At 35.3% G+C, this 22,944-nt stretch overlaps 2 protein-coding genes and 1 long non-coding RNA gene across 3 annotated transcripts; 1 reads left to right on the top strand and 2 right to left on the bottom strand.

Annotated features, from left to right (window-relative positions):
- Positions 1-214: 214 nt before the first annotated feature.
- Positions 215-2,760, top strand: LOC100266025 (flavonoid 3',5'-hydroxylase 2). The gene is made up of 2 exons (XM_003632194.4): positions 215-1,138; positions 1,937-2,760. The coding sequence occupies exons 1-2, from the start codon at positions 242-244 to the stop codon at positions 2,564-2,566; spliced, it is 1,527 nt and encodes a 508-aa protein (XP_003632242.1). The 5' UTR covers positions 215-241; the 3' UTR covers positions 2,567-2,760.
- An 8,396-nt stretch (positions 2,761-11,156) lies between these two features.
- Positions 11,157-13,872, bottom strand: LOC104879676 (protein FAR1-RELATED SEQUENCE 5-like). Its single transcript, XM_059737235.1, has 4 exons — positions 13,843-13,872; positions 12,708-13,757; positions 11,538-12,620; positions 11,157-11,255 (listed from the first exon to the last, which is right to left on the bottom strand). Exons 1-4 carry the CDS (start codon positions 13,870-13,872, stop codon positions 11,157-11,159), a joined length of 2,262 nt encoding a protein of 753 aa, XP_059593218.1.
- Positions 13,873-20,597: 6,725 nt separating this feature from the next.
- On the bottom strand, positions 20,598-21,987 carry LOC109122764 (uncharacterized). The gene is made up of 3 exons (XR_002030254.2): positions 21,890-21,987; positions 20,786-20,922; positions 20,598-20,685 (listed from the first exon to the last, which is right to left on the bottom strand). It is a non-coding gene; the product is annotated as an uncharacterized LOC109122764 (long non-coding RNA).
- Positions 21,988-22,944: the final 957 nt, after the last annotated feature.

Consider the following 22,944-nt stretch of genomic DNA (forward strand, 5'->3'; position numbering starts at 1 on the left):
AACTTGTGAAAAAGTAAGCTTTGTTGTTGGTACTCTTTAATATTAATTGAATATGACTAAGTTGCGTTGACAAAGGGTACGATGGGCAAGTAATATGCAAGGGTCAATGGTCTTTAATGTCTGGACGCGTGAATAACAACTTCGCTGATCGCCTACCATTCCCATAGCCTCATGCCTTATATATTTCCACAAACCTAGCTCAATTTTCATATCCACCTTCACTGTCCTATACTCACAAGCCATGGCCATAGATACAAGCCTCTTGCCTGAGCTTGCTGCAGCAACTCTTCTCTTCTTCATCACCCGCTTCTTCATTCGTTCTCTCTTTCCCAAACCTTCCCGGAAGCTCCCTCCTGGCCCCAGAGGGTGGCCGCTCCTCGGCGCTCTTCCTCTTCTAGGTAACATGCCTCATGTTGCACTAGCAAAGATGGCCAAAAGATACGGACCTGTCATGTTCTTGAAAATGGGCACTAACAGCATGGTGGTGGCCTCAACTCCGGAGGCAGCTCGGGCTTTCCTTAAAACCCTAGACATTAATTTCTCGAACCGCCCGCCTAATGCCGGTGCAACACACTTGGCCTATGGTGCCCAAGACATGGTTTTTGCGGATTATGGGCCAAGGTGGAAGCTCCTGAGAAAGCTAAGCAACTTACACATGCTTGGTGGGAAGGCTCTTGAGGACTCGTCTCAGGTTCGAACTGTTGAGCTAGGTCACATGCTTCGAGCCATGCTTGAGTTGAGCCAGCGAGAGGAGCCGGTGGTGGTGCCGGAGATGTTATCTTTTTCCATCGCCAACATAATAGGGCAAGTGATACTAAGCCGCCGGGTGTTTGAAACAAAAGGGTCGGAGTCAAATGAGTTCAAGGACATGGTGGTGGAGCTCATGACCTGTGCTGGGTACTTCAATATTGGCGATTTTATTCCGTCCATTGCATGGATGGACATCCAAGGGATCGAGCGCGGGATGAAGCATCTACATAAGAAGTTCGACAAGTTATTGACAAGGATGATAGAGGAGCACACGGCATCAGCCCATGAGCGCAAGGGAAACCCAGATTTTCTGGACGTAGTCATGGGCCATCAAGAAAATACTACAGGGGAGAAGCTCACCCTTTCCAACATTAAGGCGCTCCTCCAGGTACTTATAGTTAGAACTCATCTCTAATTTTATTTAAAAATAACTTTTGTAAGTTATGATTTTTTATTCCATATTTATCTTTTTGTAAAATAAAGATTTTTATTTTTAAATAAATTTATACTAAAATGTTTCCTTTTCTTTTTTTTGGAATCAATATTTTTTATTATTAGTTCCTTCATGTTAAGAAATTAAAATTCTAAAAATTAGTTGATGTTTGGAAGTTATGTTAAATTAAATTCTATTTTTACTTTATTTATGTTAAAATTAAATTTCCTTTAAAATAAAATCTTTTTATATTTATTTAATTAATACAATAAAATTAGAATTTGAAATAAACTCTATCTAATTTATTTATAAGTGCTAATTTTTTTTAATAAAGAGTTAATGAAAAAACTGAAAAATCAAGATTATATTTTTTGAAATGACATTGATAAATAAAAATAAAAATGGTTATGAAGAAAACTGATTAAAGAATTTAAAATTTTTTCCTTATTATTTACTATTTAAAATAATTGATGGTTAAAAAATAATTATTACATTTTTATAAAATAAAAAATGACAATATTTTTTTTAATAATTTTAACACTCATTATTAAATAAAGATTCAATCACTTCGTCTAAACATTATATTTTTATTTCCATAAAATATTATATAAAACTTTTAAAATTTCAAAGATGTCCTGATAATATAAAATTTTAATTTATAGGAGATTTTCTTAGGTTAATTTGGCTTGTATTTAGCATTTTGTTCTCTGTTCATTTGACAGCATGTAACGATATTTTTGCTACCTTTGCTAGAATTTATTTGCCGCGGGGACAGATACTTCAGCGAGCATAATCGAGTGGTCTCTGGCTGAGATGTTGAAAAACCCGAGCATCCTCAAGCGTGCTCAGGAAGAAATGGATCATGTGATTGGAAGGAACCGCCGGCTCGTGGAGTCTGACTTGCCAAAACTTCCATACCTACAAGCCATATGCAAGGAAAGCCTCCGGAAGCACCCATCAACCCCATTGAACCTTCCTCGTGTCTCAACCCAGGCATGTGAAGTGAACGGCTACTACATCCCGGAGAACACTAGACTCAGCGTGAACATATGGGCAATTGGGCGAGACCCTGATGTCTGGGAAAACCCCGAAGAATTCAGGCCAGAAAGATTTTTAAGTGGAAGAAATGCAAAAATTGATCCTCGTGGAAATGATTTTGAGTTGATCCCGTTTGGGGCTGGACGAAGGATTTGCGCTGGCGCTAGAATGGGAATAGTGCTGGTTGAGTACATTTTAGGGACGTTGGTACACTCATTTGACTGGAAAATTCCGGATGGAGTTGAGATCAACATGGACGAAGCTTTCGGGCTTGCACTGCAGAAGGCAGTTTCTCTTTCGGCTATGGTGACACCAAGGCTCCACCAGAGTGCGTATGCGGTTTGACCTCAAATCGTTGAGACCAAAACCCAGGCCTAGCTAGCTACCGTATGGCGTGGATGCAGTTTATCAATAAAACCCTTTCTGATTTTGTTTTAATTTCCTTTGCATTTGTAAGATGTATACACTCAAAGATGGTAGGTTCATTCTACCACCATGCAAGCATTCAATTCATTTATCAATAGTCTACTAATTTAACGTCCGATTGCGTATATGTTACATTTTCTGTTTTTAAAATTAGAAAATCATCCGATATTAAAGCTATCCCCAGTACTATTCAATTCCTTTTCACCACTGCCACCACTACTATGTCCTTCAACACAAAAGCACCACTCCCACCACCTCTAGCGCCACTATCAATAAGAGAATCTCCATTACTTCAATGAAATTAATTAAATATGCTTATAGAACCTTTAGAAATATCTTAACAACAAGTATTTCCCTATATATACCTGTGAACCTTTAGAAATATCGTCCTCAAGGTACAAAGCTAAAAAAAAGCTTGTTTCTGAGAATGCCCTCTTAGGAGTTGAGTACCAACGCCCAAGTTATAGAATTAGCCAGAAAGAAGTTAAAAGTATAATAGGATTATTGAGTGAGATATTTTCATGAAGTTGAACTCTATTACTCTTATATTCATTAAAAAAATGTTACATTAGGAATAATATTTTTAGTACATTAGGTTATTTAGATTAAATTGATAACTTTGTTCTTTTCATCTTGATTTAGGACCTCTGTAATTTTCTATGGTTTTGCACCGTTTTGAATGCAAGTTTATTTCAGAATCAATTTGGAATTAAACATATAAATATGATTGAGATAAGTGAGAATAATGATGTAAAAATATAAAGTGAACTTATGAAAATTTGGAATAAATTAATTTGGAAAGAATTTTCTACTAATAATCTAAAAAGAAGAATTTTTCAATGAATTTTAAATTCAAATTAAAAAAAAATCCTAATCTTTTTAAAATTTGTGCTAAAATTCATGTAAACCTTAAGACTAATGGTGAAATGAAGCCCTTAGTCAGTCATTAGTTGTTAGGGTCTTAGATTCACTAGAATAAGTTCTAAACATGTGCCCAACAAGCTTGCAAAAGTTGAATATGTTCTATGTTCTCCATGTCTTTATGTTAGTGCTTAAGTGGTTCTTCTTTGTTTCCAAGTTTAAGTTTGATTGCCTTTTGCTGCAAGTCGTATTAATAAAATTAGTAGATCATTTTTGCATACTTCTAGCCTTTGTCCTGGTTTTTACTTCTCTCCCCCTAGTAGTTGGAGAGAAGAACTAATAAATGATCATTATTATAAATCTTTGAAAACAAAGGCTTAATCCAATTAAAAAATATCAAATCTAATTTCTTATAACCTAACAAAAATTAACCAAACAATTTACACACATGCCTTAAATTTTAACATAAATGAGGTTAAACTTGCATTATTTATCACTATAGGCATATTTCTGATCCTACTTAAGTTCATATACCATGCTATTTATTTATTAACAATGTAATTAAGAACATGTGTTACATTTTTTGAGTTTTCCAAAGCTGTTTTAAGGTAGAGTACGTATGCAACTGGCCAATGATTCAAGCGTTGACCTCTATAGTGCTTGGATAACCTTGGGTTCATTTTGAGGATCTTCATTTGGAACTTTTAAGTTTGATTACCTTTTGTTGCAAGGAAAAGTCTACAATACCTCCTTCGGTACCATGCCTCCATTTTTTTTCATCCATTGGATGAAAATGATTAAATCTCAGCCATCCAAAATAAAAATTTCAAAAAAAATTTCAAAAAAAATTCTCCCGGGTACCTTCCCCTCCCGTTCTCTCCCCCATTCGGCATCCTTTTCCCCTTTTTCCCCCCTAATTTGCTCTCTTGCTCTCTTCCCCTCCATCTCACGCATCCTCCATAAGCCAACTTCCTCAGCTCACCCGTTTCTCGCCCCTCCATAGCTGGGTGTCTCACGCATCCTCCATAGCCGACTTCCTCAGCTCACCCATTTCCTGGTCTCATCTTTGTTTGCCGACTTCCTCATCTTTGTTTGCCGACTTCCTCCATAGCTCACCCATTTCCCGTTGTCATATTTGTTTTCTCTCCCTTTTCCCGTTTTTCTCTCCACTGATTGTCCACAGCTGGGTGAAGACCATGGTCGGCTTCAACCGGGCCAACCTCTTCGAGGCCGACATCGCAGACCTTATCAAAGACGTCTCCACAGCTAGGTGGAGACCACCTTCGCCGTCAGCCGGGATCAAAGACGTCTTCATAGGTGGGTGGAGACCACCATCGCCGTGAACCGGGCCAACCTCCTCCAAGTCGACGTCTTGACCTCATCAAAGAAGTCTCCCTCAAGGATCGTGAGCTCAGGATTGTGGGCGAGGTCGGTGCCAAGATCCGAGTCTTAGACTTCATTTCTCCCGATGTCCAGGTCAGCTATTTTTTCTGCTAGATTCTTCTTCTCGAAGATTTTATGTAAATTTTTTGAATTTTTGCTTTCTTTCCCCCTACCCCTGCATTTTGTCACACGGAGAATTTCTGTGGAATCTTCATAACTCTTGTGTTTTCTTCATATTTTATATTTTGTTTAAGAGGTGTAAGGGGGTGTTTTCAGGTTCTAAATTTAATGGTTTAAAAACCCGAATTGAAGACGTAGCTGGAAGAAGAAGAAGAGGAGGTGTAGTACTAAGGAAAAGAAAGCTGAGAAGGACACAATTGTTTGTTACTCAAAAGGCGCTTGTATCCTAATTATTTGGCGAGTTCTATATAAAGGGAAAAAAATGTGAGTAGTAATTATGTGTTTTACAATATTGTGTCCATTATATTTCATGTTTTTTGTTAGATTTATGGATTGATTACATTATAGAAAAAGAGTGTGGTTAGATTATTGAACATTGAAAAAAATTTGTATGTTAATTTTGTCATCATTTTAAATGTAAAAGATATTTAGGGAGGATGTTGTAGTTGTAATGGTATTTGTATTTTAATTGGCATTTGGTTGGTTGTAGTAAGATATAAAAATAAAATTTATTGAAATGTGAAAAAAAAACTTATGTTGAGATAATGTGGTGGTGAAAGTATGTTTGATTTATTATATTTGAAATCATATTATAAAAATTGACTTAAATGCTTTGATTTAATTTTTAGGAGCGAATGCGATGGTCTTGAAGTTGTTAGAAGTCCAAAAAGGCCTATCGGCGCTTGGATACATTACTAGTAAGGGAAAATAGAAATATGTAAAATAATATGTTTTTTAATTTATTTTTTGTGGTTGTTATTGTTAAATTTGTTTTAAATTGTTTTGTAGTAACGATCAATTAGCCATGATGAAAGAGAAGGACAAAGGAGTGAAGATAAATGATGATGTAAGGAGTAATTTTGCTACGTCTAATATAATTACATTTTAAAATTAGAATTTAAATTATGTGACCAATTACTGTAGTTGAGGAAAAAATTAGGCAAGAAGTGGAATGCACTTTCAAAAGTAGAAAAAGAAAATTTCATGGCAAAGTCCAAAGAAAGTTCAAAACAATATTCACTTCAAAAGGGTGTGGTTCCAAAGGTAATTTTTATTTGTAATGAATATTTAATTTCTTTACTTATGTATTTGTTGGAAATTATATTAATGTAAACATGTTTGATGTTTGTGTATCTTTTTAGTTATATCTTCAAACTCGATGCTCCCCCGAGCGAGTTATTAGAGTGATTGAAAATTTAGAACCAAAGCAAAAGGCAGCCATAGAAGAAATAGGATTTGGTAGCCTCTTGCAACTTCGATGTAGGAAAATTGATCATGGGTTATGTCTTTGGTTGATAAATAGTTTTAATCCAAACACTTATATGTTACAGTTGTATAATACTTGTATCAAATTATCCCCCATTGATGTTCAATTTATTATGGGATTGAGGGCAAGAGGGTTCAAGATTGGCATGAACAAAGATGTTGGTCATAAGAATGATTTATGTAAAAAATATTGTGATAAAAAAGGGCGATTGCCATTAGTGATGTTAGAAAATCAAATTAGGGAGGATAAAGAGGGTGGAAACGATTTTAAAGTTCATTTTGTATTATTTGTGTTGGGTGCATTATTGTGCCCAACAATGAAGCTTTTTGTGAATCGCTCTTTCTTACATTTTGTGGAAGACATCGATTCAATAAAGAAGATGAATTGGGCAGAATTTGTGTTGTCTTATCTTGTGCACGGGATTGAAGAGTTTAAGAAGAAACAACAAAGTGGGGTTTGCGGTTGCTTATTGTTTTTAATGGTAATTAATTTACATTATAGTGAAATACGATTTTGTTTTAATATAATTTATGAACTAACTATATATCTATGTCAAATATACTCGTAGTTATTCTACCACGAGCATATATCGATTGAAGAGAAATTCCTACCGTTATATACTCGACCTTCTCATCGGATTACTGCTTGGAGAGATGATGAAGTATTGGACAGGAAACGAAGATTGAAAAAACTTGGTGGATATGCAAATGAGAATGTAAGTTATAGTTTTGAAAGTCGTTTACTATTGATTTAAGTTTTTAGTGATTTAAAATATGATATGTATTATATTTTGATGAATATATTGTAGCTCAAAATATGGGTGATAGAAAATGAGATAAGGGATTGCGTTGATGGAAATGCAACGACAATGGCGAGTGAGAATGAGGACGATGAGAAATTTGTATCCAATCTAAACAAAGATGTTATTAAACGAGTAAGTGTTTTACAATATATCGTGACTATCTATATTAGCATTGAACCTTTGTATTATAATGTTATTAATCACGTTCGTATATATCACTAGGTTGATGGTGGGAACTTAATGGAGATGGATAAAACCTTTCAACAATTAAAGACACATCTACTTGATATGGCTTATGGTGCAAGTAGTAGTAGTTGTGATCAAATTTTGGCTAAATTTGAGGAGAATTATACTACAGTGAAAGGTCTCTTCCTTAGGTCAAGCGGAAAACCTTTGAGAATGCACGAGGAAGGAACGAAGAATGACATGCTCTCATGCGAGAGAAGTTTGGAAGATATGAACAATATGAATGTGAATGAACATTATCTTCACACTTTGTCAAATGAGAAGTTATGCACCGAGGACTTGAATGAAAAGAATGAAGATGCATGTGCTACATCAATTGAAGTGCATATCATTCTAGACGAAAATGAAAATTTTTTACCACTTCCAATCAAAAGGAGTAGAAGAGATTATGGAAAGGTATGTATCATATAAAAGAAAAAATTATTTTCTTTACAACTACTTAACCATTACATAGTAAATAGATGTATATTACTGACATTTTCCATATTAGGAACCATTACGAGCACTATGTGGTTATCCTAATCATGTCATGAAAACACGTTCATCAAGGGAGAGGAAACCAAGTAAATTGAAGGTCTCCTCGTTTGTACAGAAATCAAGGAAGATGGTAAAACGTGACGCATCAGAGGTATAATACAAATAGTTTAATATCATTGTTCTTATTTTTTGATACTTAACATATATAGTTAATAATTATGTCTTGTATTCGAATTAGTCAATCCCCATGTCCATTCGTGAAGACGTGGTGGATACTCAATCATTCAATGTACTTCAATCTCTTGTCGCTGATTATGTTTTCAATAAAGCGTTGTCAAAAAGGTTTGTCGCGTCTAGAACATTCATAGATGTGTTGTTACAATTTTAGCCTTCATATGCTTCCAATTTACTAAAGTTTGTTTGAACATATTATTATTTTAGTGAGCTTCTTGTTGACTTTGGTCATGAACATGGAGTTCGTGGAGATTTTGCATGCTTACGTCCTAGACAAAATTTGATGGATGTTGTAAGTACCTACTTCATTTATATCAAATGCATCCTATATTAGTTAAATAAATTTATTGAAGTTATTGTTCAACAACATGTAATAAATTTAGAAGCCTCAAAGCTAAATTATTTTGAAAGACAATTCATAGGCATACAAAGTATAAGATGCTATCTTCCCACGACATTTTCAGTAAGCTCATATTTCTCTTGTTGTTTACTTACATATTAAGTACAATATAGTAATGTTCGTATTATGTTTTCTTATTAGCAAATGATTTTGTGCGGGAGTCCTCATCCTGTTTTCGATAGAAAAACATCCATCGTGAGTAAGTACATTAGTGAATTGGATGATTGCGAGAAGGTTAGTAATTATTTCTAATGTTTAATTGCATATATGAAATTTAGAATAGATATTGTTTTCACCTATAATATAGTAGATTTTTTTTGCCCCAACTCATATATATTGTTTTTCTAACTTTACAGCTATTTATTCCAATGCATGACGAATGCCCTGGTCATTGGTATCTGTGTGTCATTGACTTCAAAAACTCTTATACCCAAATTTTGGACTCATTACGATCGAAGAATCGAGACAAGTTCCAGTTTCAGAGTGTCAAAACAGTGGTATGCTTCCATGTTTATATTTTTCTTCTATTCTATTTTTTCCTCTTCCATATTTATTAACACTTTCATAATAAATTAGGTTGAATTTTGTCAAACGTTCTTCAAACTGTATGACATAGGGAAAGATGTCTTCCAATTCTCCATTGATTGGGCTCCTTCGATTCCGACCCAAGAGAATGGGTTAGTATGAATACATAACTCACATTACTATTCTTTTCCTGAGGTATAATTAGACAAGCATTGAATAAGTTGTTTTGCTTTTCTTTTCTCTTTCTTAGGTGGGACTGTGGAGTGCATGTCATTAGACATATGCAGAGATTCAAAAATGGTGATCCGATGACGAGCTTCGACTTTTGTAATTCTATGAAAATACGTCGAGAAATAGCATGTGATTTAGTTTTACACGAGGGAAATAGAGAAAAACAAACCATTGTGGCTATTGTTTGTACAAAAACGTCGACACGAGTAATGAAAAAATTATTATTATGATATTTGTTATTTTTCAAATATTTATCATTTCCATATCCACATATCGTCATGTTTATTGGGAAGTTGTGAGCTTCGATGACCATACATTATTAATGATTAAGTCCATTTTATTTCAATATCCAAATACTCTTCTTTCAATATGGTCGTCAAAATGAAATTGTAATATATTGGTATCATTCATGTTCGACATGTGTGATTTTGTACGATCTTTAACCTAGTCAGATCTGTAAATATTCATTTATCTATGCTAACAATATATAGTTAGTACATTACTACACTGGTTGACGAATGTCGTTCAGCCGGTAAGAACCAGTCCAACGATTTATCTATGTCCACTTTTCATAGGCATACGCATTATTCGTACCGGTTGAGAACATTCCTCATATTTTTAGTTGTGGAAAGTGGTTGATCAATGAAGAAATTGTCTCAACCGGTTGACGAATGATTTGACCAGTGAGAACCAGTTGACAAATATAGCAAATTGGTTGAGGAATTTGCTCAATCGGTTCATGGTTTTTTAACCAGTGGCAACCGGGTGAAGATGGGCATCAACCAGTTGAGGAAATTCCTCCACCGGTTGCGTATATTGTTAATCAAATTCAACCGGTCGATCATGTCTCGAACCGGTCGACCAGCTTGGCACACTCGGTTGAGCAACCGGTTGAGCCATTTTTGACCAGTGGCTACCGGCTGAGGAATTTCCTCGACCGGTTGATAAATTTTCTCAACCGGTATCCACTGGTCAAAAAAATCCTCAACCGGTTGATGCACATTTGTTCAACCGGTTGAGGAAATTCCTCAACCGGTTGAGGATTTGTTTAACCAGTAGCTACTGGTTGAGGAATTTTCTCAACCGGTTGAGAAAAATCCTCATCCGTTAGCCACTGGTCTATAATGCCTCAACTGGTTGAAGAATTTCCTCAACCGGTTGCCTCCTGCAATGCTATTGTGCACAAAAAGGGTATGATGTGAGTTGTACCAATAACTTTTCACTATGGAAACATTCGACAATGTACCATTAAGTTCAATTATAAGGTTTGAAATTGATGGAAACTGGCATTACAATTTACCTAACTACGATTTACCCAACTACGATTTACCCATTTTGAGTAAAATCACTAAATTTACCTATTTCATGTGAATTACATCATATTGATTACTTTCCTATAGTTAACTCATAACCACCTAATTGTCAAACTTTAACCACAATTGAATTTAATTAAATCCGCATAATTAACCGTTTTTTTCGACATGATATAAATGAATCGGTTTCTCCATTTACCAATCATTTTATCCCTTGTTATCAATTAAATTATAAATGTAGAGGATATTGCATTCTATCAATCAACGTGACTCTTGATCAAAATTCAAACTTTTCATTAAATAGTTAAGTTAAAAGTACACATTAGTGGAAGTGATAACGTCAACTAATATAAATACTGATTTAATACCTACCATCCCTTACTCCGCTAAGGAATAAAAAAAAGGTTGCATATCCTTTTCATTTGGATATTTGTTTGGATCCCCACCTTCACATGGTGTTGACATACTTTGTTCATGTTGCTGAAATCCTGCTATCTGCACATGCACATTTCATTGTTTTTTTTCAGCTATCCAATTCCATTCCAATTAATTAAACCTAATCATTAAATAATGCATAGCTGAAATTCATGTCAAAAGTGTTTCTTCATTCCCGATCTTACATTATTAAGTTCACCCCAATCTATGTACATGTCAGATGGGTCATTCGGCAACTGTTCCCCTAACATTCCCTGTATGTTTCAATAATTAAGTGTTGTCAATTATTATTGAATTATATGTTATCAATGTTTGGAAATTATATAACAAGCCTATTGTACATACATGTAAGGTTGCAAAAATGTCAACTGATGAATTTGTTGAAGGCATCATTTCCCTTTGAATGTCACATTGGGAAGACAAATTAGTTTCCTCCTACGTACTCATAATGCCATCAAAACAATTATGTTAGTCATTTATGTTAGTACACCTACAAAAATTAATCTTAGGGGCAATTTTTATTGAATATGACATACCATATAACCCGACTGAGCATTTTGAGGGATTGTAGCTTCTGGACACTTTCGAATTGTGTGACCCACTCTTTTACAACGACTGCATCGTCTTCCCTTTTGAACATTCATTGCCACTTTGCCTGGATTCCCTTTAGACTTCACAATATTTGGATCACGAACTTGGTTAGTACCGGTCGCTCCATCTGATGCTATTTTCTTCCTTTTCAAATTATAGTTATAGAGTTCCTCCATTCTCGCCGTCAAATTTTGTATTTCATTTTTGGCCTCTATAAATGAAGATGACGTATCTGACGCAAAGTAGGAGAGCTTGTTGCACATCGAACTCAATGAACCATATCGTACAAACTGATCCATGTTGTTATCCGTCTCATTCACTGGTACTGATCTTGTATACACCTTTGCTAACTTTGTCCACCTCTTCATAATACATGACTGAGGAATCTCTTCCAAATGCTCCACCTTCATAACCACCACCATGTGGCAACATGGGATGCCAATTGACTCAAACATCATGCATGAGCATTTTAATGTTACAATATCCGGGCAAAATTGTACTTCCCAATTTAAGTTCGGGTGTCTAAACTTAGATAAGGTGTATGCCCGCATTGAATGATCACTTACAACACCAACCACAAAGAATAACTCAGCATTTTTCATCTCCTCACGAAATTTAAGGAAAGATTCTTTTGTGTATACCGTCGCAACATGATTTTCAAGTATGGCTAGTTTGGTTGAAAGCACGGGTGAAGAATTGTTCGACTCGAACTCTGCCTTTGCCTCGTTTTGCCGTATTCTCAGTATGGCTCTATCAAATTGTTGTACAAACTCATACAGTCGCAAGCGAATTTTTAAGAATCTATTTAGATATGCATTCATACTCTCACACCTTTGTGTGGTTCTCATCTCTCCAAAGAAATTTCCACGTAAATACGCCTCTGCCCATCTTTTACGTTTCCCATATATCTCGGTCACCCAACGATTCTCATTAAGTCCCAAATTTGCAACCATTTCATGCCAAACCTTTTCAAATTCTTCTTCATTCCCCCGCATGAACATGCACCTTGCAAATATCCTTGAGAAGTCCTTAATATGCACATTCGTGAATGCATTTCGTTGCAAATGTCATGCACACAATCGATGACACGTATCGGGTAATACTTTTTTAATTGCCTTACACATAGCTTTATCCCCATCGGTTACGACAGATATGGGTTTCTTATTCATCATTGCATCAAGAAATGTCTCCAACACCCATTCATATGTCCCAACACTTTCATCTATCAATAACGCACAACCAAATACAACAGTTTGATGGTGATGATTAACACCGACCAACACTACTAGAGGCTTTTTATAGGCATTTGTCCTATAGGTTGTGTCAAATGCTAGGACATCTCCAAAACACGCATAATCCATTCGAGCAGTTGAATCAGCCCAAAACAAATTTGCTAGTCGACTTTCTTCATCACTGTTGAATTTATAAAAAAATGAAGAATCCATTTCTGCCTTTCCACACAAATAAGCCAATGCCGCTTCTGCATCACCGTCTTTAATTTCACTTCTACGCATTGCATCAACGTGATTGTATATATCTTTTTGTGTGAAACCGACGTGCTCATGTCCCCCTGATTGTTTTACCATATAGTCCATAATTTGTGTGGTTTTAACACCTACTTTACGCAAAACATCAACTTGTGCCTTTTCTAGATTACTTATTGTTCGATGAGACCGAAGGAATTGTGTGTTGATAGCATCGACCAAATTATGATTATGATATCCTATAAATTCCTTTACAATCCACTTTCCATCTTTCCTATTCAAGCCTACACGAAATGTAGCTTCACATCCAACCCTAGTCAATGATCGTGGCTCACGCTGTCGCTTGTCATTTTCAATAAACTTTGTCGCTCGCTGTCCTTCTCTAGAACACACCCACTTTCGAGATATTATATCTCCATTCTTGTCTCGCTTCAAATCATCTTTTCGAATACTAAATCCGGCTACTCTAGCTAACATGTTGTAAAATGTTTCAGCCTCATCTATGCGATCGAATTGCAATTTGTAGACTTCTTCATCTGAAATACCCTTCAACACCTTTTGTTTCACACCGTTTCCACCCAGGTCGTAAGTGGCACCGATAAATGCATCGTCATTGACGACGTCCTCCTCCTTCACTTCAAACTCCCGCTTGATTGTTTTCTCTTTCACCGATTGCATGATCTACATTACATAAATAAGGTAAAAAAATTCCCCAATAATACTTTAACAAATTATCGTATCACTTTTGTATCAATTGATTGCATACTTGAAGATAAACCGAATTCGACAACGTCATCTATTCTCATTTTTGGAAAAAAACTTAGAATTTGATAAATTATAGAACCGGTGTAGATTGCACACGTGATAATTTCCCCATGATTTTCCATTTAAAAGGTCATATGTTGCAAAATTGATACTACTCTGCTATACACAATCATAAGCAAAACTTTTTAAAATCATTAAATATCACTTAAAAATCATTATGTTGAGGAAATAACTTGTGAAAAATGCAAGTGCGACACCAATACCCTCAAAATATGGCATTAGACAATGATCCACGTCTGACATCTATACAGAAACACACATAATTTAAATTGTCCTTAGACAACCAAGTGAAGTAATAGTTAAGTTCAACTTCGTAGACATGGTTCTCCTGCTGAGGCTAAGGTTGTAGTGCTTTTGGCGGTCCTTGTGCAATAACAATATTTCAGATTGTCCAACCTTTTTTTGGGTAGCGGATGGTGTTGTTGGTCTTGATGAGCATAAAACAACAATCGGTTCAATTTTTTGTTTCCTTGTAACCCGAATCTACTCTCTTCCCTTGCTCTAAGCTATTATAATGTGGTTGAGCTACAAATTCACCGGATGCATTTTAGTGCTGTTCACAAAAATTTGGCAGTGTCTACCGGTTGAGAATATCTATCTACCGGTCGCATTAAGCCGGTCGACCGGTTGTGGAATTTTTTGGCCAGTACCTACCAGATGAGGAATTTCATCAACCGGTTGAGAAAATTCCTCATCCGGTAGCCACTGGCCAAAAAAACATCAACCGGTTGATACCCCATTCGCTCAACCGGTTGAGAAAATTCCTCAACCGGTTGATGAAAATCCTCAATCGGTTGAGGATTTTTTTAACCAGTTGCTACCGGTTGAGGATTTTTCTCAACCGGTTGAGGAAATTCCTCATCCGGTAGCTACTGGCCTAATATGTAAACCGATTAGCTAATTGTTTCTTTTCGTTGTTGATTTCATTAAGGTCTTCATTCCTTATCAGAACTTTATAATGTTGCCTTATTTAGGCATACTATGTTAACAAAATTTCCAACATTAATCTTAGTTGCTATCTTCAAGGAGTTTGCCAGTCACAATAATTAATACCTCTCATCCACTTTCTTTAAAAACATGGAAAATGACTTTTATATAATTCTATCTAAAAGCACGGAAGCTTTTGGGTACACCGCCAAACTTATTCCAAACTTACCCCATATTGGGAGTCAATAATACACATTTCTTAAGGTTGATTCTCTCTTTTTAAGTCATTTGAATATGTATTACCCTATCATTTTGATGATGTTGTGATTTTTACAGCCAACATGACTCACTTATATTAACTAAATTAATCTCAACTGTTCAACAGATCACTTATGCATATTACTAACAATGTGCTTTAGACAATCAAAATCCAAACTCTTTAACATCAATACATACCATTTAAAAATCACTATTAGGTTTTGGAAATATTCCCCCATCCATTTCAAAGATGAAGGCATTCAGCTTAAAAAATGTATTATGGATTTGTTTTCCTATTCTTTATTGAGTTAAAGATCATACCGTTAAAATGGAAGGTCCAAGTGTGATGCAGCTTGACCTGAAGATTTGTCTTCTGGATGTTTTTTGTGACCTGTTCTCCAACAAATAGCAGACCTCGTTCAGATGGTAAGGTTCTTACAATACTAAAACTCCCCCAAATATATAGTAAGATATGTATGTGGTTGGTTGATGGAGTTATTACATTTTTTAATAGGCTGCCACATGTTGAAAACCTACCAACAATGGTACACTTAGTGGTTGATAGTTTGGATATTTGCATCAGTTTTTTAGGTGCCATTAAATATAACATTTATATCAGTTGGGAAAGTCAGCCTAATGTGGATATTTTTTACACCCATTGCAAATGGATATGTGTATAACTTAACAAAATATAAAGGGGATATATGGACTTAATTGATAATATTGACATTTGTTATTGTTGTTTAGCCTATTTATTGTAACTATGTTTTGATACCGTTTCCTACTTACTATATTTTTTCATCAATTAACGGTATTTTTTTTTAAAATCATGCTTCCTAATATATCCTATATATGAGAAAGGTTAGTTAAGTAGACTTAATTACGTAAAATGAGATATGTTATGATATTCTACTTATGGAAATTTTAAATAAATTCAGATTCATTAATTTATGTCACTCACCATGGTATATCGTACTTATTCGAACAATTTGTCATACAACCATAATTAATTTTAATGCCCCTATGGTAGTATATGTTAGTTAATTACAATTTTAATCTAATAGGTCTGACTATATCTTAGTGAGTTCATTACACTATATTTTTCCATGAATTAACGTAATTTATTTTTAATTAATGCTTCATAATATATCCTAGACATGATAAAGGTAGGTTAATTACACTTAATTACGTAAAATTAGATAATTTATGATATTCTACTTATGGATATTTTAAATAAATTCAGATTCATTAATTTATTTCACTCACCATGGTATATCGTACTTATTCGAACATTTTGTCATACAACCATAATTAATTTTGATGCCCCTATGGTAGTATATGTTAGTTAATTACAATTTTAATCTAATAGGTCTGACTATATCTTAGTGAGTTCATTATACTATATCGTACCTATCAAAAAGATTAGTTAATTTATATGATTTAATTAACTTAAGTTCTCATATTTTATTTTCCTTAATATAAATTTTGTGAAATTAACTTCAATTAATTTCTTTAAGGTACATCAAAATATTTATTCATTTAATCCATTATAGGTTTAATCAGTTCATATGGAAACTATTACATTAAAAGTGTAACAAATATAATGTAAGACATTAAGTTAATTAAAATTTAATTACTTCATAAAGTGGATGTCTTTCCACGAAGGTCGACCGATGTTCAAACCAGTTCTACCCCTCAACCCCTTTGTCTTCTACTCCATTCTTCTTCATCCTCGCGCGAGACCTGAACCCGTCCGTCTTCCACTTCAGTCTTCTTCATCCTCACGCAATACCTGAAGCCCATCTGAATACTCATGCCCCCAAAACGAGCACCGGTCGAAGCTTCCTCACCCAGTCGGAAAGGGAAGAGGCCGCCGGTATCAAGGATGCGCGAGACCAACAAAAAGACCTCCGACCGACAACAAGCAAGCGAAACCACCCACAACACCTCGGATGGAGCAAAACGCACCACCAACAATGCTAAACGACCGGCCGTGGAAGCAAGTCCGGAGGTTCGTAAGAAGGCCACCTTTGATCGATATACGTTCGCAACCCCTGACCTAGCCCAACGATTTCATCTTCACTTTGCGAATCGGACCGTAATCCCGGGTAGGAACATTGCTTTTGCAAAGCTCAGTTATTTCCATTTCGATGTGCTTTTCGCGAGAATGGGTTGGCTTCCGATTGTCTCCATCAATGAGTTCGTTTATCCCAAGGTTGTCAAATGTTTCTACTCCAATATGACATTCGAAGACGAAGGACCCATTACTACCACGATTAACGGTGTACAGTTCGTTTTTGATGTTGCTGCACTTTGTCGAATTTTAGAGATTCCAAACGAAGGGGTTTGTTTGTATGAAGCTAAGAAGTGGCCAAGGGTGGAAGGTTTCAAACCTGCAGAAGCTTTAGAGAGGCTATGTGGTTACCCGAGATCTGATAGACCAACTTCCCATTTGTTGACTGTGTTGAGTCGTATCCTACATCACATGATATCGTACATTTTCATCCCTAAAGGAGGGCACCGAGATGATGTATCTTTCTTGGAGGCTTTTTTGGTTGACAGCATTCTCACAGAAAGAAAGGTTAATATTGGTTACATAATTTTCCAACATATGAAAGCATGTTCAATCAGCGAAGATTCAGTTCTCCCCTATGGCATGTTTATCACAACAATTGTCAAATACTTCAATGTCAATTTGCGCAATGAGACAGACGAGAAAAAACTCAAATCATTTGATACATATGATCGGGCTTCACTTCGGCGCATGCATTTTGTACGGAAGAAAGATGGTTCATGGGCAAGGAAGTCTTCCGTTCCCCCCTCAGAGGTTGATGTCTTTTCAGACAATGGGCCCTCGGACGATGAAAAATATGAAGATCAGGATGTACAGGGAAGAACTCATGCAAAAGCAAATGTCACACAAATACCGTCAACAGGTGGTGTAAGAGCTAGGGAGTTAACAAATCATCCTTCACTAATTGGACCGAACGATTCTGAGGCATCAGATAACCTCAATGCCCAGATTAAGTCCCTTGGTACCCGCTTGGAGGAGATTGTATTAGCCAATGACCGACGTTTGACATCTCTGGAGAATCACATTGATGGTTTACACGAGGAAGTGAAAGAGGGTATGCAAGTTATACGACGCCAGCATGATGAGATGATGGTCTTCTTCCGATCCCACTTCCCGCTTCATGGACCAGACCATTAATGACCCCTTCTACATTTTGTACTAGTTTTATAGTTATTAAACTTTTATTCTGTTTTTTGACATTTGGCTAATATAAATGCCCTTTTGTTATTATGACTTCTCGTATTACTTATGGATGTTGTCATCGGCCATTCACATAAATGGCGTAAATGTATTCGCTCAATGCAAATGATGGTATATGGATGATGTATTTTCCTCTACATGTATATATATTACCTATCTTATTTTGTTTATAGCTCTTGATATATAGGTTATTTTCATCTCTTTAAACCTTCTTCTGTATATTTTAAATTGTTGGTAGACATCACATAATGTAGGTTCCCATTTGGGTGCCATGAAAACTTTTGTATTTTAAATACTGAGTCTGAAATCCCTGGTTTCGGATGGCAAAAGGAAGGTTATGACTATTTCCATCAAAACCATAGAAGAATCATGCGTTAGAAAGGTTATACTCAGTATTGGTTCATCGTAAAACATATGTATTCTACTCCCTTTGTCTAATCTACTATAATGTCTACGAATATGGTCAGCCTACTATATTTTTTTTAATAAAACTTGGGTATTTTCAACCGGATGAGGCAATGCATCAACCGGTAGCAAGTCCCACTTTTGGTTTTGGGGGAAAAAAAATGGCAGTGTCAACCGGTCGAGAAATAGCATCATCCGGTCGCATGTTTGTTTGCAACCGGTAGCCACTGACCATTTTGGGACTCGCACCAAAAATGGACCAGTGTCTACCGGTCGAGTTCCCAGGTCAACCGGTCGCATACAACCGGTCGACCGGTTAATACTTACTACAATAGGGTGAGCTATGCTGGCCTACTTGCATGAATTATCGTACTGAGTTTTGGCCCTCTGGTTTCCTTATTAAACCCATTCTTTATTTACTATTTTAAATACATTTTTATTTGAGGTGCATTTGGATGTCTTATGAAAACAAATATCTCCATTGTGTTTTGCATAGACTTGAAGTTCAAATATCAATTCTAGAATGGTGCTATAAATGAAAATGAGATTGCTGGTAACAGGCCGATGGCATTGGATCACTTTTGACTTCCCCATTAAGGGCACTGTTTTAACTTTTAATTTTTAATCCTCACTTGTGAGCCATTGATTTCCATTGTTGTGAGCCTTTAAATTTCCTTTACACATCCATCTGCAGTTGTAGTGTTTACTTCTGTCCAACAAGTTGTTTGTTGTTGATCCTATTTTTTCCTGTAAGTCTTCTTTGAACCAAATGACTTATTTGAGTCGATTTTATGTGGTTTGAGGCTATATTAAGGTTGTAAATTAATCTAGATTAGAGCAAATTAATTCCAATGGAAATGATGGAGAACTTAGAAGAGTGGCCTTTAGAGATTGGTTATAAGGCGGGTGGTCTTCTGTCTACTTACTTAGGTCTTCCTCTTAGTACCCCTTTTAAATCTATGGTGGCTTCAAATGGAGTGAAAGACAGGTTCCACAAAAGACTAGATATAAGAAAAAGACAATATATCTTTAAAGGATAAAGGCTCACTCTAATTCAAAACCCTTTATTTAGTTCTTCTATCTATTTTGTGTCTTTATTTTACATGCCAAGGACAATCAAATTGAGGTTGGAGTGGATTCAAAGGAATTTCCCTTCGGAAGGCAGGGGCTCTTGAAAGAAAATCACATTTACTAAGGTGAGCAATTGTTTCTTCAGAAACAATTAAAGGAGGCCTTGGGTATTAGGTGTCTCTCAACACTTAACAAAACACTACTTTGCAAATAAAGTTGAACACATGTGTAAGGTATTCTCTAACAAAAAAAACCAATAGTAACTTCTAAATAAATTGGGTTATTAAATAACTTTTATCAACTCATTTTTTTTAATTAATTTTTAAGGACAGAAGGTGAGCTTATATTTTGTACCTAAAATTTCTACTTCTATATATCAATCTAGCAAAGGAAAAAATGTTGATAATAATCATTTTCCCATGTTTAGATAGTATCGGAAAGGAGATAGGAAAATAAATAAGAAAGAAAGTCATAGAGATGGGCTTGAAGATATATAATTTGCATGTTACAAACACACGCCATATGAATAAAAGCAGATGATAAGTTAAGTTCATGGGACAACAAAGACTCATATGACTAATTGCACAACCAATAACTAGAAAATAAAACTTCCTAAGACGCCAGAGACGGGGTACAGGAATAGCAAAACGTTAACAAAAATAGTAATTTAAGCCAAAGCTTTCTCCTCTCCTCTCCTCTCCTCTCCCTCTCTGTTGTGACAAAACTGAAATACTTGATGCATAATAATCAGCTCATTTTCTGATTTCGACAGACAGACTTCTTTTGCTCTAAGAGACACCATGCTTAGCCTTGGAATGGGATTGAAGCGCATTTTCTGAGTTGAATGTCCTGTTATTATTAACAAGAGAAAGCATATGAGTTATTCAAACAACTTTCCATTGTTTCTAGAATCAAAAGAAAAGGAGCTTTGTGAGTTCAGATGACGAACTTGCTGCAAGATTTGCAAGAGACTTGGCCACCAGAATTTTGGGCTCTGCCCCTTGCCTTTGTCACCGGTAGCAGGAGTTTTCCCCGCCTTCTTGTTAGGATGAGGAGTTGCTGTATGAGCCCCACCCTTCTTACCATCTGCACCCCATAAGCAACACTCTTTTCAGCATTAACACAAAATTCATGCCATAAAACATTTTAACAAAAAACATTTTAATTGCTCCATGTCAAGTACTCTCTCAATTCACATCATAATTTGTCAAATTAACTTGGGAATGTAGGGTGCAGGATATTGACAGACAATTAGCAGACAATTAACAGAATATTGACGAGCAATGAGCAGATAATGAATTCCACCACAATAGAATGAATTATGGATAAAACTAAAGGGTTAAAACGGAAGCTGTCAGAGGAGACTCCTACTCTCAATAGATGAATGAGAAATATATCAAAAATTTGATAAATTTATTAAAATGCAATATCAGAACAAAGGAGATTTCAAACATATTTCAAATAAGATTTGAAGGTTATTTGGGATATGCTAACAAATTTATCAATGGATGTCCAACAAGGTAAAAACAATTTTTGGTGGAGAGATGAATAAATAGAAGGATGACAGTTCCCATGAAAATACTAATAAAAACAAACAGATTAAAAACTTAGTAGGAAAAATACCAAGTTCAGATAGAAATTAACCTCCTGCAGAAATGCTCTCATAAATCACAAAGATGAATAGAAATTATATCATAGGAGAAGCCACACAAAATCAATATATCACTTACAATGCATTTTTTAGGATACAACAATTATATTCCATACGATGCTAGCCACATAGGATACAAGCAGTAGTCAATTAGCTGCTTATCTGATTTGAGTATTGGTTTCAAATTATCGTAAGGTAAGATGAATACCTTATGAATGGGGCACCTATGCATTCCAAATTTACTTGTATTAAATTATTTAACTAGGGGAAAAAAGCACATATCAGGATAATGTGGCATAGAAATTATACAGATACACTCAGAAAACCATAATTATCCATAGCTCTTGCATCAATAACTAAAGACAGCTATAAAAACCACAAATTACAAACATTGAAGATCACCTGTGTTTTGAGGTGAAACTAATTTAGCCTTTTTAGCAGGAACAAGTGTTTTTGTGGCAGATTCAGTTGGCCTCTTTTTTCCTGGTTGAACCTACACAAAGACAAATGACACGATTATAGGTAGCAGGTAACAGAACAAAAAAATGGTTTAACATAATACCAACAGAAGAGATGCAGGTACCTTCTTCACTCTCTGATCCTTCATCACTACCATCTTCAGCATCACTCATGATGTCCTACAACAATAACCAGGCAAATGCCAAACAAATAAGTCAATTATTCTCAAACAAACTATATGAATAACAATCAAAGACAACAATTTCTTCTTTTTTTTTTGATGAAATAAGAAGCAAGACAGGGTTTGGCAAATTCATAATTATCTACCATAATTAGCAACATTTTTTCCTTTCCTAGATTGATATATAGAAGTAGAAATTTTAGGTACAAAATATAAGCTCACCTTCTGTCCTTAAAAATTAATTAAAAAAAATGAGGTGATAAAAGTTATTTAATAACCCAATTTATTTAGAAGTTACTATTGGTTTTTTTTTTTTAAACAAAGAATAGAAAGCTTACCCAAATAGACACTAAATGTTCAAATTAAATTGAACATTTAAATTTAAAATAATATCAAATATTTTTCAATTTTATTAATTGAATATTTATTTCAATTTAAAATATTCTAATGTTTAATTTATTTCAACAGTTTGGGTGTTTCTTTACCTAATTTTCCTTTCCATACTGATTGAGCCTTCATCTATGTTTTTTTTCAATGAAAAATGAAATATTGGAAAAATGAGTACTGTTGTGAAACAGGTGCAAATATCATTGGACAAAGTTAGCATGCTAAGATGTTAAAGTCTATGCATAAGGAAAACTTTTCCACAAATCATCTCAAAAGTTACTACTAGTTTCATTTCGGTCGACCGGTTCGTCGGGGATTAGAATTTAAAAAGACTCCCGCGCCTCACTTTCTCACTACTTTCTTCTGGTTCGTCAAACCTTGTGTCGTTCCAACTGCCCTGAAGGGATTTTTGCCACCATTACAACCTTCA

The sequence above is a fragment of the Vitis vinifera genome, chromosome 6 (genome assembly GCF_030704535.1).
Source record: "Vitis vinifera cultivar Pinot Noir 40024 chromosome 6, ASM3070453v1".
Classification (NCBI taxonomy): Eukaryota; Viridiplantae; Streptophyta; class Magnoliopsida; order Vitales; family Vitaceae; genus Vitis; species Vitis vinifera.

Excerpts from the sequence above, each read along its gene's own strand:
- LOC100266025 (XM_003632194.4), top strand. The coding sequence starts at position 242 with ATGGCCATAGATACAAGCCTCTTGCCTGAGCTTGCTGCAGCAACTCTT. Across the intron at positions 1,139-1,936 it reads ACATTAAGGCGCTCCTCCAG|AATTTATTTGCCGCGGGGAC; the intron begins GTACTTATAGTT and ends TACCTTTGCTAG.
- LOC104879676 (XM_059737235.1), bottom strand. The coding sequence starts at position 13,872 with ATGACGTTGTCGAATTCGGTTTATCTTCAA. Across the intron at positions 12,621-12,707 it reads GGGATAAAGCTATGTGTAAG|GACTTCTCAAGGATATTTGC; the intron begins GCAATTAAAAAA and ends GTGCATATTAAG. Across the intron at positions 11,256-11,537 it reads ATGCTCAGTCGGGTTATATG|GGAATGTTAGGGGAACAGTT; the intron begins GTATGTCATATT and ends TGAAACATACAG.